Raw genomic sequence first — 21,261 nt, 5'->3', positions numbered from 1 at the left:
TTGCCTTAAAAGTTAATTTTAGTTGACTTCGGTCAACCTTTTTGGTAAACGGGCTCGGATCCATTTTTGACGGTCCCGGTGGGTCCGTATCGAATTATGGGACCTGGGCCTATGCCCGTAATCAAATTCAGAGGTCCCTAGCTTGAGTTATAAATTTTTGATGAAAATTAAAAGTCTAAAAATTAATTATTTTTAAGAATTGATTAATGTTTGGCATTGTGAGTACCGGGTCCATATTTTGGTTCCGGAGCCCGGTACAGGTTCATTATGATATTTAAGACTTGTCTGTGAAATTTGGTGAGAAACGAAGTTGATTTGATGTGATTCGGACGTCCAGTTGAGAAAATCAAAATTTTAAAGTGTTCTTGAGAATTTCATTTGATTTGGTGCTAAATGCGTAGTTCTAGGTGTTATTTTGGCAATTTGATCGCGCAAGCAAGTTTGTATGATATTTTTAGACTTCTGTGCATGTTTGGTTTAGAGCCCCGAGGGCTCGAGTGAGTTTCGGATAGGCCACGAAATATTTTGAACTTAGAAAAATCTGGTATTTTTGCTGTATCTGATGTCTGCTGTGATGATCCAACCGGTCATTTTAACTTTTAGAACCCCGTTCCCTAAAATAAAACTTCCTGTAGGTGCTTGTAATGATTTATCACTTGCGGGGATGGTTGGTTCGGGATTTTGGAAGTGTTTGGGGTGAAACCAGAACACTTGGTTCCTTAAGTTGGCCTTAAAGTGCTAAGTTTGACTTCGGTCAACATTTTTGTGAAAACGACCCCGGAATAGAATTTTAATGATTCCAACAGCTCCGTATGGTAATTTTAGACTTAGGAGCGTGTTCGGAATTTTATTTGGAAGTCCGTAGTTAAATTAGGCTTGAAATGGTTAAAAACAAGAATTTAAGTTTGAAAGTTTGACCGATGAGTTGACTTTTTGATACCGGAGTCGGAATCCAGTTCTGAAAATTTTCATAGCTCCGTTATGTAATTTATGACTTGTGTGTAAAATTTGAGGTCAATCGGAGTTGATTTGATAGGTTCCGACACTGAATGTAGAAGTTGAAAACTCTTAGTTTCATTAAGCTTGAATTGGGGTATGATTCATGGTTTTAGCATTGTTTGATGTAATTTAGAGGTTCGACTAAGTTTATATGATATTTTAGGACTTGTTGGTATATTTGGTTGACGTCCCGAGGGCCTCGGGTGAGTTTCGGATGGTTAACGGATCAAAAGTTGGACTTAAAAAGCTGCTGAAATTTTCTCTTCTGCTGCATATTCTGGGCTGTGATCGAGCCCCAGATCGAACCCAGATATCGAGCCCACGATCGAGGCCTGAGTCGAAGCCAGGGAAGAGGCTCAGTATCGAAGCCTCGATCGAAGGCAAGGCTCGAGGGCATGATCGAAGGCAAGGCTCGAGGGCATGATCGAAGGTAAGGCTCGAGGGCTAGGATCGAGACCCATGCTCGATGCCCTGATCTAAGGCTCAAGCTCGATGCCATGATTGAGGCTATGATCGAAGGCCCAACCTCGATTCTCTGATCGAGGACATGACCGAGGTCCAGGCTCGAGCGTGGGCCCCACATGCGATTTTTGAGTTAATTTCGAAATTTTTGTTAAAGTGTTGATTTCATTAATTAGATGAGTCTATTATGGTTGTATTTATGATATGTAATTGCTTTTGGCTAGATTTGGGCCATTCGCAGGCGGATATTCGTGGGAAAGGTATTTTGATCGATTGATTGAGCTTGGTTCGAGGTAAGTGGCTTGCCTAACTTTGTGTGGGGGAAATCCCCTTAAGATTTGGAACTATTGTGATATGTGAGCGCCGTGTACGTTAGGTGACGAGTACGTACATGGGCTAATTGTGGTAAAACCCGATTTTCTTACTGAGCAGCAACATGTTTTCCTGTTATTTTGAGTTTTACCATTTTAACGAGTACTAATCTATTTTCATTCTTAATTGAGTTATTCCAATATATGTAGCTATCATGATTAGTCTAACACGACATGTCTACGTGTCTTAATTGTTTATGTGAATTCGGTGCAGCGTGCTTAGTGAATTTCCTGCTTCTTCCCTGACTGGTACTTAGTCTAAATTGTAAGAATTTCGTGATGTAGTTATATTTCTATCGTTCGCGCTGCATATTTACTTTGGTACTACGGAACGGTATTCCGGGAGATCCCCCTTGTGCTGCATATTTACTTTGGGACTACGGAATGGTATTTCGGGAGATCCCCATGTACTGTATATTTACTTTGGGACTACGAAATGGTATTCTAGGAGATCCCCCTGTACTGTATATTTACTTTGGGACTACGGAACGGTATTCCGGGAGATCCCCCTGTCTTGCATATTTACTTTGGGACTACGAAACGGTATTCCGGGAGATCCCCCTGCACATTTACGTTTGGGACTACGAGACGGTATCTCGGGAAATCCCCTGTTGTGATTTCTGTGTACTGAGCTGTTACCTTCTATGATTTCATTATTATTAAATTTCAGCCTTTATATTATTGCGGTATTACACTCTATATTGTTTTTATTATATATTTGCCTGTAGGGCCCTGACCTGACCTCGTCACTACTCGACCGAGGTTAGGCTTGGCACTTACTGGGTACCGATTGTGGTATACTCATGCTACTCTCTGCACATGTTTTTCGGGTGCAGATCCAGGTGCACCTTATCAGCCGCACTATCAGTGAGCCAGGACAGCTTTGGAGACTTCAAGGTATATTTGTCGCATCCGCAGACCTCGGAGTCCCCGTCTACTCTTTCTTATGTCCATTATCTTCTGTATTTTCCTTGTTAGATTCTGATGTATAGAGATACTAGATTTTCCCTTATGTAGTTTGTGATTCACGATGTTTCGAGTTTTGGGATTTGTTATGTATTTTTGAATAGTTGGTTAAAATTATATTTTTATTTCACTATTCCGCAAAAATGTTAAGCTTACCTAGTTGTAGAGACTAGGTACCGTCACGACGTCACACGGAGGGGAAAATTGGATCGTGACAAGTTGGTATTAGAGCCCTAGGTTCATAGGTGTTGTGAGTCACAAACCGGTTTAGTAGAGTCTCGTGGATCGGTACGGAGACGTCTGTAATTATCTTCGGGAGGCTATGAAAGTGTTAAGAAAATTTCACTACTTTGATTCCTTGTCGTGCGAAAAATTTGTTGACTTTAAAGATTATAAACTTTTGTATTCTATTCTCTCACAGATGGTGAGGACACGTACGAGCGAATCTAATGACCAGGCACCCGCGCCCCCTGCTAAAACCGTGAGAGGCCGGGGCCGGGGTAGAGGCCGAGGACGTCCACGTGGTGCAGCCAGAGCACCCGCACGAGCTGCTACAGAGGGCCCCCCAGTAGCTCCAGCTAGAGGGCAGACACCTGAGGCACCTGTTCCTGCACCAGCACTCCAGGAGACTCTAGCCCAGTTTCTGAGCATGTTCAGCACCTTAGCTCAGGCTGGATTGATTCTACTTGCTCCTGCCATATCTCAGGCCGGGGGAGGAGCACAGACTCCCGTCACCAGTACTCCAGAGCAGCGGGTTCAGGTCGACCAGGTTCTAGAGGCTGTACCAATGCAGCCGGTAGCTCCAGCTCAGCCCGAGGTTAGGGCAGCAGCTTCTGAGGTGGAGCAGCTCAAACTTGAGAGGTACAAGAAGTATCATCCACCTACCTTCAGCGGATTGGCTACAGATGATGCTCAGGGTTTTCTGGAGGAGTGTTATTGTATTCTCCATACTATAGGTGTAGTGGAGACGAGCGGAGTTTCTTTTACTATATTCCAGCTTAGAGGAGCAGCCTATCAATGGTGGCGTGCTTATGAGTTGAGTAGTCCGGCTGAGGCAGCTTCACTTATATGGACTCAGTTCTCGGACATGTTTTTGAGAGAGTATATCCCTCAGAGCCTCAGGGACTCATGGCGTGCGGAGTTTGAGAAGCTGCACCAGGGTGCTATGACTGTGTCAGAGTATGCAGTCCACTTCAGTGATTTGGCCCGACATGCACCGGCCTTGGTTACCACAGTTCGAGAGAGGGTTCGACGATTTATTAAGGGACTCCACCCCAGTATCAGGATTAGTATGGCCAGGGAGTTGGAGATGGATATTTCTTATCAGCAGGTTGCGAGTATCGCCAGGAGATTGGAGGGCATGCTTGCCCGGGATAGAGAGGAGAGGGAGGCCAAGAGGTCTCGAGAGACTGGTTCTTATTCTGGTGCCCGTGTTCCAGCAGCTAGCCATGGTAGGGGTTATGTGAGTCGCCCCGTTCATTCAGCTCTTCCAGCCGCCAGTGGTGTTCCAGCTCCTTCTAGACCCCAGGAGCCTTATTATGTACCGCCAGTATCTAGTGTGCCTCCTGTACGGGGTGTTGCTAGCGGCCAGTCCAGCAGACTTGGCCCGAGCCAGCCACAACAGCCACGCCCTCCCAGATCTTATTTTGAGTGTGGAGACTCGCCATATGGTGAGGGATTGCCCCAGGATTAGGAGGGGTGCGTCTCAATAGACTTCTCATCGACAGCATGCTCCACCGGGTCCTCAGGCTATGATTACAGCACCAGTTGCCACCCCACCTGCTCAGCCAGCTCGAGGTGGAGGTCGGGGAGGTAGAGGTCGCCCTAGAGGGGGAGGCCAGGCTAGATACTATGCCCTTCCTGCTCGTACAGAGGCAGTTGCTTCTGATTCTATCATTACAGATATTGTTCCAGTCTGTCATAGAGATGCATCTGTATTATTTGACCAGGGCACTACATATTCCTATATGTCCTCTTATTTTGCCCCATATTTGGGCGTATTGCGGGATTTTTTGAGTTCCTTTGTTTATGTGTCTACTCCTATGGGAGATTCTCTTGTTGTGGACCGCGTGTATCGGTCGTGTTTGATTGCTCTTAGTGGTTTTGAGACCAGAGCTGACTTATTATTGCTCAGCATAGTAGATTTTGATTTTATCTTGGGCATAGACTGGTTGTCGCCCCATTTTGCTATTCTTGATTGTCACGCTAAGATCGTGACGCTGGCTATGCCAGGTTTACCGTGGTTAGATTGGAGAGGTACCTTAGAGTATACTCCCACCAGAGTTATTTCATTTCTTAAAGGTCAACGAATGGTTGAGAAGGGGTGTGATGTGTATCTAGCTTATGTGATAAACGTCAGTATTGATACCCCTACAGTGGAGTCAGTTCCAGTAGTGAGGGACTTTGCAGAGGTGTTTCCATCTGATCTTCCGGGCATGCCGCCCGATAGAGATATTGATTTTGGCATTGATTTGTTGCTGGGCACTCAGCCCATCTCTATTCCTCCATATCGTATGGAGTTGAAGGAGTTGAAGGAGCAGCTACAGGAGTTGCTTGATAAGGGCTTCATTCGACCCAGTGTGTCACCTTGGGGTGCTCCTGTCTTATTTGTGAAGAAGAAGGATGGTTCTATGAGGATGTGTATCGATTACCGCCAGTTGAACAAAGTCATAATGAAGAACATGCATCCATTGCCTTGTATTGATGACTTATTTGATCAGTTACAGGGTGCCAGAGTGTTTTCCAAGATTGAGTTACGTTTAGGATATTATCAGTTGAAGGTTCGGGAACCAGATATCCCGAAGACTACTTTCAGGACCAGCTATGATCACTATGAGTTTCTTGTGATGTCTTTTGGGCTGACCAATGCCCCACCAGCTTTTATGCACTTGATGCACAGTGTGTTTCGGCCCTATCTTTACTCATTCGTCATTGTGTTTATTGACGACATTCTGGTATACTCCCGGAGTCAGGAGGATCATGAGCAACACCTGAGGACTGCACTTCAGACCTTAAGAGAAAAGAAGTTATATGCAAAATTTTCAAGTGTGAGTTTTGGCTAGACTCAGTGGCATTCTTGGGTCATATAGTATCGAGTGAGGGGATCCAGGTGGATCCGAAGAAGATTGAAGCAGTGCAGAGTTGGCCCAGACCGTCCTCAGTTACAGAGATCCGGAGTTTTCTTGGTTTGGCGGGGTATTACCGCCGATTTGTAGAGGGTTTCTCGTCTATTGCAACACCTATGACCGGGCTAACCCAGAAGGGTACTCAGTTCAGGTGGACAGAGGAATGTGAGGAGAGCTTTCAAAAGCTCAAGACAACTTTGACTACAGCCCCGGTATTGGTATTACCTATAGGTTCAGGGTCTTATATTGTATATTGTGATGCATCGCGGATTGGTCTTGGCGCGGTCTTGATGCAGGATGGTAGGGTGATTTCCTACGCATCCAGACAACTGAAGGTGCACAAAAAGAACTATCCTGTCCACGATCTTGAGTTAGCAGCTATTGTTCATGCCTTGAAGATATGGCGACATTATTTGTACGACGTTCCTTGTGAGATTTACACCGATCATCGGAGTTTGTAGCATCAGTTGAAGTAGAAAGATCTTAACTTATGTCAGCGGAGGTGGTTGGAGCTGCTTAAGGATTATGATATCACTATTTTGTACCACCCCGGGAATGCCAATGTGGTGGCCGATGCTTTGAGTCATCGGGCAGAGAGTTTGAGGAGTTTAGCATATCTACCAGCAGCAGAGAGGCCATTGGCGTTGGATGTTCAGGCCTTAGCCAGCCAGTTTGTGAGATTGGATATTTTTGAGCTAAGTCAAGTATTGGCTTGTGTAGTCTCTCAGTCTTCTCTTTATGATCGTATCAGGGAGCGTCAGTATGATGACCCCTATCTGCTTGTCCTTAAGGACACGGTCCAGCACGGTGATGCTAAGGAGGTCACTATTAGAGATGATGGTGCATTGAGGATGCAGGGCAGGCTATGTGTGCCCAATGTAGATGGTTTGCGTAAGTTAATTCTCCAGGAGGCTCACAGTTCATGGTACTATATTCATCCGGGTGCCGCAAAGATGTATCAGGACTTGAAACAGCATTACTGGTGGAGGAGAATGAAGAAGAACATAGTAGAGTATGTGGCTCATTGTCTGAATTGCCAGCAGGTAAAATATGAGCATCACCGACCAGGTGGATTACTTCAGAAGTTAGAGATTCCAGAGTGAAAATGGGAGTGGATCACTATGGATTTCATTGTTGGACTCCCACAGACTCAGCGGAGGTTTGATGTAGTTTGGGTGATTGTGGATAGGCGGACCAAGTCGGCTCATTTCATTCATGTGATGACTACCTATTCTTCCGAGCAGCTATCTACATCCGTGAGATCGTCAGGCTTCATGGCGTATACGCAGTTTACATCACGGTTCTAGAGAGCTGTACAGCATGAGTTGAGTAATCGGGTTGAGTTGAGCACAACATTTCACCCTCAGACGGACGGGCAGTCCGAGCGCACTATTCAGATATTAGAGGATATGCTTCGTACGTGTGTGATAGATTTTGGGGGTGCTTGGGACCAGTTCTTGCCAATTGCGGAGTTTTCTTACAACAACAGTTATCAGTCCAGCATTCAGATGGCACCATATGAGGCTCTATATGGTAGGCGGTGTCGGTCCCCATTGGGTTGGTTCGAACCCGGCGAGGCCAGATTATTGGGTACGGACTTGGTTCAGGATGCCTTGGAAAAAGTAAAAGTGATTCAAGATAGACTTCACACAGCCCAGTCTAGACAGAAGAGTTATGCGGACCGGAAGGTTCGCGATGTGGTATTCATGGTTGGAGAGCGAGTCTTGCTCCGGGTTTCACCTATGAAGGGCGTTATGAGTTTTGGAAAGAAGGGCAAGCTGAGCCCAAGGTTCATTGGTCCATTTGAGGTGTTGCGTCGAGTTGGGGAGGTTGCTTATGAGCTTGCCTTGCCTCCCAATCTAGCAGGAGTTCATCCGGTATTCCATGTTTCTATGCTCCGAAAGTATCACGGCGATCCGTCCCATGTGTTGGATTTCACCTCAGTTCAATTGGACAAGGATCTATATTATGTTGAGGAGCCAATGGCTATTTTAGACAGGCAAGTCAGAAAGCTAAGATCAAAGAACATTGCTTCTGTGAAGGTTCACTGGAGGGGACAGCCGGTCGAGGAGGCGACTTGGGATACCGAGCAGGATATGCACAGTCGTTATCCTCATCTTTTCACCACTTCAGGTATGTCTATATGCTCATTCGAGGACGAACAATTATTTTAAGAGGGGGAGGATATAACGACCCGACCGGTCGTTTTGAGAGTTAGAGCCTCGAACCCTTATTAACTGCTTTCCCCATATCTATTTCTGCTATTGTGACTTGCCGGGATGATTGGTTTTGAGTTTCGTAGTGTTTTGGGACACTTAGTCCCTAAATAAGAGCTTAAGTCTTAGAATTTAGACTGTAGTCAGAACTGTATGAAGACGGTTTCGGAATGGAATTCCATCAATTTTGTTAGCTCCGTTGAGTGATTTTGGGCTTAGGGGCGGGTCCAGAATGTGTTTTTGGGGGCCCGTAGCTCATTTAGGCTTGAAATAGCAAAACTCGAATTTTTGGAGTTTTGGACCGGTAGTGGAAATTTTGATATCGGGGTCAGAATCCGATTTCGAAAGTTAGAGTAGGTCCATAGTGTTGAATATGACTATTGTGTAAATTTTGGGGTCAATCGGGCGTGGTTTGGTTGGTTTCGGCATCGGTTGTCGAATTTGGAAGTTTCAAATTCTTTAAGTTTGAATCGGAGGATGATTTATGATTTTAGCATTGTTTGATGTGGTTTGAGGATTCGACTAAGTTCGTATGGTGTTTTAGGACTTGTTGGTATATTTGGTTGAGGTCCCGGGGGCCTCGGGTGTGTTTCGGACGCTCAACAGGTCATTTTTGGACTTAGAGAAGTGGCAGATTTCTGGTGTTTTATTGTAGAAAAATCCTTCATGGCGTTCGCGAGAGATGCCTCGCGATCGCGTAGAGCATCTGGGAAAGGAAGCTAAGCTGTTCTTCGCGTTCGCGATATGGTTCCCGCATTCGCGAAGGTGTGGGACCTTAAGCCTACGCATTCACGATATGGTCCTCGCGTTCGCGTAGAGGAACGGGGCAGAGGGAGCTACGAGCATTAAGCCTACGCGTTCGCGTAGAGGTTCCCGCGTTCGCGAAGGGTCCGTCAGTGGAAGGTACGCATTCGCGAGAGTCCCCTCGCGTTCGCGAAGGAGGAATTTTGGGCCAGTGGAAGATTGTTCATTGCGTTCGCGATCGTGATGTCGCGTTCGCGAAGAAGAATGCACCTGGGCAGAATTTAAGGTTCAAAAATGAGGGTTGAGTTCATAACACAAAATTTTGATTGAGAGCTCCGTAGAAGGCAAAATTTGGAGAGATTTTCGGAGGAAGTTTTTGGGTAATGATTCCTAACTCCTTTATGATTATATTCCACTAATCTATGGTTGATTTCATCGTTTAATTTCGGATTTTGGTGTTGAAATTGGAAAACATTTGGAAGAACTTCTTCAACAAAGATTTAAAGTTTTGAAAGGGGATTTGTGGTCAGATTTGAGTAATTTTTATATGGTTAGACTCGTGAGTGAATATGTGTTCGTATTTTGTGACTTTTATCCGATTCTGAGACGTGGGCTCCGCGGGCGATTTTTGAGTTAATTTCGGATTTTTTGTTAAAGTGTTGATTTCATTAATTAGACGAGTCTATTATGGTTGTATTTATGATATGTAATTGCTTTTGGGTAGATTTGGGCCATTCGGAGCCAGATATTCGTGGGAATGGTATTTTGACCGATTGATTGAGCTTGGTTCGAAGTAAGTGGCTTGCCTAACTTTGTATGGGGGAAATCCCCTTAAGATTTGAAACTATTGTGATATGTGAGCGCCGTGTACGTGAGGTGACGAGTACGTACACGGGCTAGTTGTGGTAAAACTCGATTTTCTTACTGAGCAGCAACATGTTTTTCTGTTATTTTTAGTTATACAATTTTAACGAGTACTAATCTATTTTCATTCTGAATTGAGTTATTCCAATATGTGTAGCTATCATGTTTAGTATACTACAACATGTCTACGTGTCTTAATTGGTTATGTGAATTCTGTGCAGCGTGCTTAGTGCATTTCCTGCTTCTTCCTTGACTGGTACTTAGTCTAAATTGTAAGAATTTCGTGATGTAGTTATATTTTTATCGTTTGCGCTGCATATTTACTTTGGTACTACGGAACGGTATTCCGGGAGATCCCCCTTGTGCTGCATATTTACTTTGGGACTACGGAACGGTATTCCGGGAGATCCCTCTGTACTGCATATTTACTTTTAGACTACGGAACGGTATTTCGGGAGATTCCCTGTACTGCATATTTACTTTGGGACTACGGAACGATATTCCGGGAGATCCCCCTGCACATTTACTTTGGGACTACGAGACGGTATCTCGGGAGATCCCCTGTTGTGATTTCTGTGTACTGAGCTGTTACCTTCTATGATTTCATTATTGTTAAATTTTAGCCTTTATTTTATTGCGGTATTACACTCTATATTATTTTATTATATATTTTTCAGTAGGGCCCTGACCTGACCTGACCTCGTCACTACTTGACCGAGGTTAGGCTTGGCACTTACTGGGTACCGATTGTGGTGTACTCATGCTACTCTCTGCATATGTTTTCGTATGCAGATCCAGTGCACCTTATCAGCCGTACTATCAGTGAGCCGGGACAGCTTTGGAGATTTTAAGGTATATCTGCCGCGTTCGCAGACCTCGGAGTCCCCTTCTACTCTTTCTCATGTCCATTATCTTCTGTATTTTCCTTGTTAGATTCTAATGTATAGAGACACTAGATTTTCCTTCTGTAGTTTGTGATTCACGATATTCCGGGTTTTGGGATTTGTTATGTACGACGCCACACGGAGGGAAAAATTGGATCGTGACAATATCAAATTAAATTGATAAGAGAAATATCAATAAAAAACAACCCTTGAAATATATGTATATGTAATGCGGCCATAATTTAAAGTGCAACATATAGTCATCCATACGAGAAAACATGTTGCGGGAGATACAATCCAACATTCAGAATTGTTTGTCCTTGTGCTTTATTATTGTCATTGCAAAATACAAGCATACTGGAAATTGATTACGGACAAATTTAAAAGGATAATCATTTTTTAGTTATTAAGATTATCATCAACTCTTCAATTAGTACCTTGCACAAATATATTATATCGAATATTAGCAAAAGGTAATGTCAATTACAAGAATTGTAAAAATTATATTGGATAGAATTGTAATGTTTGATTGTTAATTTTGCATGATAAGCTAGTTAAATTGTAGCAGAGTGCAATCTTGCCTTGACGAAGAATCCGCAAATTTGAGCTGCACTTCCCTTGATATTAGGGAATTAAATTCCTTCCCCAATTTAAATTCATGTTACTTGGATAAGTATTTCATCTAATACAACTCTTCCACCTAATAACACTTATGTCCACTTTTCATCGGATTAATTTGAATTTTTGTAGAATATAAAAGTTGATGAATATTTGTTTAACTAAAAGTGAAAGTGAGGAACTAATAATATTTTATACACTCACTTCCTCAACAAGATCCATTAGAAAGATTAGAGATGGAATATTATTGATTCACGACTATATCTGTCTGTAGTGTCATATTCTAGCCTATGGGTGAAATATTGCATGGAACTTCACTATTGTTTGAGGTAAGAAATCTTGTGGTGTGACCTGTGGTTCAATTCGATTATAAGCAATGTTGACACAAGAATATGAAACTATTAAGATACATATATTATCATAAACACCAAAGCATCAAAAAATATTCTTGACACCTCCTTCGATTCTTTCAACTATATAGGATGTCATGGAAAGAGCCTTTCACTTGATAAGAGATGCTTCCCAAGAACCTACTTCTAGACCAAATATGATTATTATTCTAAAGCTAATCGGAGATCTCAGTAGTCTCCTTCTTTGAATAACCAACAGACTTCTATTAGGAGTCATGAACCGATGGTTTTAATTTATAAAAACTTGGAGTCTACAAAAACTACTTTTACCTTTTTGGACATTGATCTTAAAAATATAACTCAAATTCTGAAGGGCGTAAATGTCAGTTAATATTTCAAGAATATTTTTGTCGTTCAATATTTAATATAAAATATTCGTGCTTTCATAATAATATAGAATATAGATAGATATAAAATAATGAAGAGAAAAAAGTCCTCATTAGTTCTTGACGGTTCATGATGAGGCATATTTAAGATGACTATTAAAAGTGGTTTTTCAGTGAAGAGGGGTTTTAAAGTGACGTTTTAAATTTTTAACAGAACACTTAATAAAGGAAAAGGGCAAATATCTATATCTATCTATACTATATTAAAAGCACGAAGATCCTTAGCGAAATGTCGTTCGTCTTTTTTTACCCTTTAAAAATAGATTTCATATTGGACAAGATTATAATTTAAATTATTTTCCTAATATTTAGGACCTCAAAATCGATTAAAATCTTAGTTATTAATTTTTTTCTTTTTTGAAACATTTATAGAGTCCTAATATTTAGGACTTTAAAATCGATTAAGATTTACCTTACATAATTTATTTTCCTAATTAAAGTGTAACATATTTATAATTAGTAGTACCAAAATTAGAAAAATTTTAAGGCTAAACATTAACTACCACTACTTGTCAAGAAGACACGTAGAAGGAGTTCTTGAGCATAAAGTTTTTGAAAATTAAGTATAATTTGTTTATGTTGTTTTCCTAATATTTAGTATCTTGAGATCAATTAAAATTTTGTTTATTAAATTTATCCTTTTTATTTGAACTAAGTCCTTATATTTAGGATTTTAATATCAATTAAAATTTAATCAAAATTAATTAAACATTTTTTTATATAAATTATCTATATCTATATCTGTTTATATATTATATACTATATTAAAAGCACGAAACCCCTTAACAGAATGTCGTTCGCATTTTTTATTCTTTAACAAATGATTCACATTAGATAAAAGTGTAAATTAATATTTTTTCTAATTTTTAAGTGAAATACATTAAAAATTTGGTATTAAATCTTTTCTTACTTGAACTATGTAGAAACTCCTAATATTTCAGCTATATAAATTTATTTCTTAAATTTCTAAACATTAAAGTTTACTATTGTAAACTACACATAAGCACATTAGGACGAGTAAGAAAATATCTTTAAATAAACGACATGCTTATGTTTAAAATTAATAATAATTCATAGTAATAATATATAACATACTTTAATTTTTTATTTATATATTGTAATATATGGCCATATTAAATCACATACCCAATTACAATATTTGACAAGATAAACATACATAAGATACTTAAATTTATATATTGAAAATAGCAGTAAACTATACTCTAATTTATAAGAAATGTAAGATTGTTTAAATTATAACTTTCTATATATTGTTTTTAAAACTACGCTTATTTAAGTAATATAGGAAGTCAAATAATATTATTGATGTGATTTTTTAAAATTTATTCACGCGCAACGCACGTACTATAAGATTAATTTAAGAAAAAAGATAAATAGTAATTCTAGTTTCTAAGTTATCTTCTTTTTTTTCTTCCTCTTTTATATATATATATATATATATATATATATATATATATATATATTTACGCAAAAGCTCAGATTTTGACCACCCCGTAGGAAGGAAAAAAAACCCATAGAACTCTTCTCTCCATCTCTCTCTCTCACACACACACAGCGCGGCGATGGCTTTGAGGTCGAGTGCATCCAAGCTTATCACCTCCTCCCAATCCCTCCTTTCCAACGCCGGTCAGTTCCTACCTACGCTTACTCATTCTTGTTTTTTTTTCCCTTCAATTTTTCCATTTTATTTTCAATTTGTGTTCTTTTTAGTCTATTGTGATCTTTATTGGATGTAGTTTGATGGGTGTTTTCTGTACATCATTGGCCTAAGATTTTCTTTTTATCTCTGGTTCGCAAACATATGTCAACAGAAATGATATGTGGTATTTCTTTCCATTTTCCTTTTTTGAGTGGGGTTAGGGTAGGGGGTTTCACAATACAATCAAACAGATCTAGAAGAAAATAACAACCATGAAAATAACTACATTTCTAGGCGGTTTTCTTTAGTTATTCTCCCCCAAGAAGGGGCCCAGTCGTAAAAGTTGCTTCAGCGTGACCAGGAGGTTGCGAGTAAGTCATGGAAACAAATTGGATTAAAGGGAGCTGTTAGTCAAATTTAGTTCAATGTTATGTTGCCTTGGTCTGAATCTAAGCTTAGTTTATTACTATAATGGAAGTGCCGTGGTTTAATGACCTTTTTCTTTTTCCTTTTTTCCCATTTCTGAGGATTGGTGGCGTAAGTACATTTTCACATAGCAAGTTACATACTTCTGGTAATTGCAATAAACCGTAAAATGTCATTTTTGCTTATGGGCATTAAAGGTGTGTAGATGATTAAAAAGTGTTGTTGGCCTAAAATAACTATAACTAATTAAAAGTGTCACCTCTTTGATGGCTTAGAAGGGGAGCCTTGGCGTAACTGGTAAAGTTACTGTCATATGACCGGGAGGTCACGGGTTCGAGCCGTGCCAACAGCCTCTTGCAGAAATGCATGGTAAGGATGCGTACAATAGACCCTTGTGGTCCGGCCCTTCCCCGTACCCCGCGCATAGCGGGAGCTTAGTGCACCGGGCTGTCCTTTTTTTTTTTCTCTGATAGCTTAAACTTGTCAATGATGTGATTCACACGGTTCGACATGGTACTAGAGCTGTGTTCCGTCACTCTTACCTAGAAGAAATAAATAAAGTAATGACTAAATAAAAACAAAGTATCTTATCTCTTACATGTTAAACTTTTAGATGAGGTGGTTCAGATTATTAAACATAAAGTGATGTATTTGGCAATACTATAAGGTTCTGTAAATAGCTTTATCTTTTAATTCAACACACATTTATCAGATTTTTTGACTTGAAATCTCCGATTTAGTGATTATTGATTAACCTTCGCATGATCATACATATATGATGTGTACAGTTTGTTCTGCACATGCCGGTAATTTGAAGGTGAAAGGAGTTGATCTCTTAACAACAACAACATCCCAGTATAATCCTACTAGTGGGGTCTGGGGAGGATAGTTTGTACGCAGACCTTACCTTTACCCTGGGGTAGAGAGGCTATTTCCGATAGACCCTCGGCTCCTTCCCTCCAAGAACTCCCTACCTTGCTCTTGGGGTGACTCGAACTCACAATCTCTTGGTTGGAAGTGGAGGGTGCTCACCACTAGAGCAACCCACTCTTGTCCATTCATAAAAATAAAAATGATGATGAAAGGGGCTGTCATGTCTTTTTTCTTTTTGGTTTCATAAATATTGGATTTGACTCTTCTCCAGCAACTAATCTCTCCATTTCCTCTAGTCAGGTCTTAGATTCATTACACGTGTCCCCTTAACAAATTAATGGTTCGGATTTATTTTCTTTGGCCCAATGTTTTGACCTAGGCCAAAGTTCTCTCTCTTTTCCACTGCCAGAAAAGTATCCCTTCCTTTCCTCCGAAATGTGTCAAAAGAATTGCATGTAAACAAATCTAACACCAAGTCAAACCAAAAGTAGCAGCTTCCTCTGAGAAAGAGGTTGATAAAGAGTTTTGCAGTGTCGGTGAAATGAGCTGCTGAAATTGCTTCCATGGCGGGCAGGTCTGTAATGGGGTGCAAAATCAAGCTTATTTTGGTTCTTAATTCAAGTTGAGGCTCCTTCACTTCGATTGAGATTTAACTACGGAGCCCTGTCGGTGGAAGTTGCATTAGTCTTCATTTCTCCGGCAAACAAATTTTGCCTTTTTCCTCTTTCTTTTTTCAAGTCTAAAATAGAGAAAAGCAGATTTTTTTCCAAGAGAGAACATAATCAGTCTTATAGAAACTTGTAGGAGGATATCCTTATGGTGGACTGTGGATTGTACTGTGAGCAATTCCATCTGTAAAGATGATAGCACCAAGTGAAATTCCAACAAGTATCTACTTTCATTTTAGCCTATTAAAGGGTGAAAGACATTATAGGGTCATATTTTTTATCATTAAGACATTATAGGGTCTTTTCTTGAATCTTTGAACTTTCTTGACTAAAGTGCGTTCATGATCCAATACTGTTCATCTTCTCTTGCTTGAGAGATTTGGGAGGAAGTGGAAGGGGTTCTTTTCTGGCTCCAGAGCAGAGAGAGAGAGGAAGAGAGATACGGTTAAAGTATTTGGATTTACCGAACAAATCTGAACCACTAATATGTTAAGGGAACACTTGTGTTGACTTTGAGACCTAAACGAGAGGAAATGGAGGGATAGGTTATTAGAGAGGAGCTGAATCCGAAAATATCATCTTTGGTTGATTCTCATTAGTTGTTTCAGTATAAATCTGTAAATTTGTGCCCTGGTTGTGAGAAAAGTTGTGTATCACACCTCTTGTTTCTCTTCCAACTGTCATGGTGAACCTGGTGCAACAAGATCCATGACAGAGATGGATAGAGTATGACGAAAATGATTGGGCGAAGTGAGTCTGAATGAAAAAGAGATTATATGGGTCTTTCTTTTGAATATACAAATACTTTACCTATGTATCCTCTGGAATTCTTCATAGCACTCTATTACGTACCTTGAAGCATATAAAGCCTTGTTCGGAAACACATTTAAATGACTTGATGGGGCATATATGTGTGATTTCACATTTGGCAACGTTTACATACACTGATATGTATTAGTCAATGTGATTTTTCATGCTTTGGTAGCAGCTGTACTTGGGGTAATTTTGGCTAGACGTGATTAGGAGGTGCGAGCGGTTGGCCTTGTTAGGTATGAGGAGAAGTAGGGGGCGGCCTAAGAAATATTGGGGAGGGGTGATTATGCAGGACATGGCGCGACTCCAGCTCACCGAGGACATGACCTTAGATAGGAAGGTTTGGAGGGCGAGCATTAGGGTCGTAGGTTAGTAGGTAGTTGAGCGTTTTTCTTCCCCGTTAAGGGTGTTAGGCTAGTTCGTAGTGTCTTGCTTTAGATTGTTAGTGGTACTTGGTGTGTCTGTACTGTTTTCTGCTCCGATTGCCTAGTACCTTTCCATTGTTCTGATTATCGATACTGCCTTTTCCATTTATTTTTCTGATTCTTAGGTTGTTGGCACTGTCTTCGTGATGTATGTGGTTGTTATTGTTCCATTGCCTCTTTTTCATCTCCTTGTGCGGAGGGTTTTTCGGAAACAACCTCTCTACCCTGGGTAGGGGTAAGTTCTGCGTACACACTACCCTCCCCAGACCCCGCACGTGCGATATTACTGGGTTGTTATTGTTGTGATTATTTGCTGATAGAATTGAGTAAACTTTTCCTACAATAACTTTTTTCCATGCTAGAACTTTGACTTTTTTGTTATGTTACATTGGACATTATTAACTTGTAATCACATTGGAATCTGGTGTCTGAAGCAAAGAAATTTAGCAAAATTATTTAAGCAACTTCACATCAAATGGAATATATCAATTTTTTTTTGCATAAGATGGAATCTCATTTGCTGAAGTGTTTCTAAGTTGCCACTAAACAATTGCTTGAAAAACTTCCATTCTACCCTCTCTAATATCATTGATAAACATCTATAAGTAGAGAGCTTTATAGCTTGATTGGCCAAGCTTCTAAAATCAGTTTATTTTGAAAAGTACTTTTCTCAGATGTGCTTTTCAAAATAGTACTTTGGTGAGAAGCAATTTGTATTTGGCTAATTAATTTGAAAAGCACTTTTGAGCAGCAATTAGTATTTGGCCAGACTTTTAAAAAGTGATTCTAAGTGTATTTTTCACAAAAGTGCTCTAAAAAAAAGTTATTTTGGGAAGAAGCTAATTTTTTTTTTCTTCTCAAAAACTGCTTCTGCTTCTACTCTAAAGCATTTTTTCCCCTGCTAAAAGCTTGGCCAAATACCTTAACTTTGGGAAATAAGGCACTTTTGGCCGAAAAGAAGCTTGGCCAAACATGCTATAAGTTGAGGCTCCAAAATAATCACTTTCAGATATCATGCCAATTAAAAGCTCTTTTACGATGATAGTATGTTGGGTTTTGGCTAAAAGAAAGATGATTGTATGCGATATTCTACATCAAATGCCTTTGCGTATTAATATGGTGATTGTATGTAATATTCTGCATCAAATGCCTTTGTGTATTGCTGCATTCCGTGCATTATGTGAACTTTCCATCTCTGTCATTAGGCCTATTTTAATAGTAGTTTCATTTGCTTTGGTCCTTTGTAACTCCCTTTTGTCTAGCGTCGAAGTTTGAACTGAACGCTCATTGTATTTGCACCTGACTTTCTATATGATAACTACCTTTCATTCAAGTTCCAAAGAGGTTCAAGCTTTTATACATCGCACCTTGCTGAAATTTAGAAACTTTTTGTTTCAACAGTTAGCAGAGGAATCCACTCAACTAGTGTAAGAAGAATGGGAGGAGGACATGGCCATGATGAGCCATTCTATCTTCATGCGAAGCACATGTACAACTTAGACAGGATGTCCAATCAGAAGCTGAAGATGACCCTTGGTGTTTGGTCTGCAGTCGCCATTGGTGTTATAGTCCCAGTTTATGCTGTCGTCTTCCAGCAAAAGAAAACTGCTTCCGGCTAGATCAGCTTACTCTCTTATTTGTGTCTGCCCCGCAATAATGCATCAGTTCTGGCTCTTGCTCTTGTGAAGACTAAAACCTATTGTTTTAAAGCCTTGAATAGCTAGCTTAGTTATATACAATGGTACTTGCTTTTCTTTTTTCAACGGCGACAATGGGCGTTATGCCTGGTTCTTAAATAATATTTTCTGAATACGCTCAAAACAACTACTCGATTGGAGTGTTTTGTTTACCATGTAATGGATTTTGTGCAGTTTGATATCTTTCTTTCCTAATGACTTGATCTCATATCTGGATTTCATAACACCGTCGATGTTTTAGTTTTATCTTTCAGCTCATAGCCTCATTTCAGATCTGATTTGCCTGTTCGCATGTATGCATATTTTGGGATGATTGAAAGCTACGGCGATCTTTCACCAAACTGAAAGCAAAGAATGATTTTTCTCTCCTTTCAGTTTGATAAAAGATCGTTTCTAAAGACAAATATGAGATGCATTTTCAAACATGATTTGAGATGCATTTCAATAGTGCAAGGAATTTTTGTTTGATAAGTGGAATTACTAATCTGAAAAATAAGGTAGTCAACTTGGTATAATCATCAATACTATTTTTAAAGCATGGCACTCCAACATAAAATGTTGATTGATTTTTATCCTTTAAAACATATTTCACATTGAATAAAATTGTTATTTTTGTATTATTTTCTTAATATTTAGGAGTTTGAAATTAAATTATTATTTTGACTTTAAAATCTTTCCATATTGAACTGTGTGCTCGAGTAAGATTTTTTAAAAATCCTTTTCTTATTTGAATGGTGTAAAGTAATTATAACTCCTCTCTGAGTGCTTTTGAACTATGTATGCGAGGTTAGGATCCCATCCAGTATCGTTCGGTTCAGTTTTCTTTGGATGAAAGATCATCCATTGTTCCAATTTTTCAATTTTTTATTCAGACAGATGGTTAACATCTTAGCATAAAATAACCCTTACCTAGTATAAATATCCGTTAGTTTAGGATATAATAGCAGGTTGATCTAAGCAAGAGTATTTCAAAAAAGAATTTCCCTAACAAATAGGTTTTTTCACATATTTGTTGTATCTAAAATTTACGGAACCACCCAGTTTCAAACTTAGATTCTGAGAGGTTGTATTAACAAACAAAATAAACTATACCAAGTGGTAGGGGACATACGACCTTTCTCCCTATGCATTATTAAAGTTGGACATGCCCAACTCTTATGCATGAGGGCTGGACATAAAAAAGGCTATGACCATGTCAGTTGGCCTTGATTGTTGAATCTATTGGAAAAACAAAAGATATTTAAAAGAAAATGGATGCAACGGATCAAGTTCTGTATATCTAATTTTTTTGTAAAAGGAAGAAATGGAACTGAACAAACCAACTGAAGGAACTTGATTTTATCCCTACTGAAAAAGAGCTACATCTCTTATAATGACCCAAGGAAATTTCACAAGCTTTTAAGTCGTTATGTGCGCTAATGGGTGTTGGATACATCGTTTGCATGCCGACTATGACTATGGATAAGAATGATAATATTCGGATATGAGAATATGGTTGTAACATGGTTTGGAAGGTCATAAAGATGCTTAAGTGTACCGGCTCTCTTATCTCTCATGCACGATTAATCCAACGCCGGTCAATGTCGGTCAATAGAGGGTGGCGCATCTTTTAGTTCATCTTTTTTTTTTCCGGACGATATCGAACTGCTCATTGATCATAGAATTTGTTTTCGGTCGGGAAAAAAATCATTTTGCATTCGAGCTTATAGAGATGGTGCTGAGATCTGGTTCAAATAGGTGGAAAGTAGCAAGTATGTCATTCGGAAGCTGATGCTAAGTAGGAAGTTGTCTCTGTGGGTCTGCCAAATTCTTAAAGAAGCATCAACGTACAGGGGAGGGTTCTTTAAGACCTGGAGGAGTAGGGACCATATCTCAAATATTTATGGTTCCTTAAAACACAACAAATTTGATAGATTTATAAGCATAATTTCGGTACAAGATCACATGGGAGCTGCAATTATTCTACCAGAAGACGTAATAAATACAAGGTGGAATAAAAATTCAAGGTATATTGAGAGCTTCATTAATAGTATTTCGCCGACCACAAAGGATCCTTACAAAAGACACATACAAAAACTAACTGGAGCAGAGTCATACAAATAGGCACTAAATAAGAGCAAGTGGATTATAGATGGAGCTCATCTCCAGATAGGGACTTCAAACTATCTGATCAGAGTTGTTGGGGAGAAGACGTCAGAGGAATCAGAAATATTGCAAAGGTGTCTGGTTGGCAGTTTCTCTAGCCAGGAAAATCCACCGACGAGAAATGATGTTCGAAGATGGGCTACCCAAACCTGGAAGATAGCTCATGGTGTCAATGTGTTTGACATGAACGGAGTGCAATTCTGTTTGAATTCCACTCAAGGAAAATGGCTGAACACATTTTGGTAGGTCAAAGGCAGAGGAAAAATTCTAAGCTCAGGCTGGAGTGGTGAAGTCCATCAGCGGGGTGCTTTCCCACCAATAAAAAAATTGAATGGACCTGGATCAGAGTTTGGGGCTTCCTCTACAACTTTGGAACAAGAAAGTGATGAAGATAATTGGTGATAAGTGTGGGGGTTGGCTGGAAACGAAGGAGGAGACTGAATTAAGAAATCATTTAAGATGGGCCCGTATTAAGGTCAAAGGACCACAAGTACTAATTCCGGCTAAGG

At 39.8% G+C, this 21,261-nt stretch overlaps 1 protein-coding gene across 1 annotated transcript; it reads left to right on the top strand.

Moving 5' to 3' along the window:
- The first annotated feature begins 13,538 nt into the window (after positions 1 to 13,538).
- LOC107826451 (uncharacterized) lies at positions 13,539 to 18,802 on the top strand. Its single transcript, XM_016653434.2, has 2 exons — positions 13,539 to 13,692; positions 18,312 to 18,802. The coding sequence occupies exons 1-2, from the start codon at positions 13,629 to 13,631 to the stop codon at positions 18,527 to 18,529; spliced, it is 282 nt and encodes a 93-aa protein (XP_016508920.1). The 5' UTR covers positions 13,539 to 13,628; the 3' UTR covers positions 18,530 to 18,802.
- The last annotated feature ends 2,459 nt before the right edge of the window (positions 18,803 to 21,261 follow it).

The sequence above is a fragment of the Nicotiana tabacum genome, chromosome 4 (genome assembly GCF_000715075.1).
Source record: "Nicotiana tabacum cultivar K326 chromosome 4, ASM71507v2, whole genome shotgun sequence".
NCBI classification, from domain to species: domain Eukaryota; kingdom Viridiplantae; phylum Streptophyta; class Magnoliopsida; order Solanales; family Solanaceae; genus Nicotiana; species Nicotiana tabacum.
The sequence above is the reverse complement of the archived record's forward strand: the minus strand, read 5'-3'. Positions and strand labels throughout refer to the sequence as shown.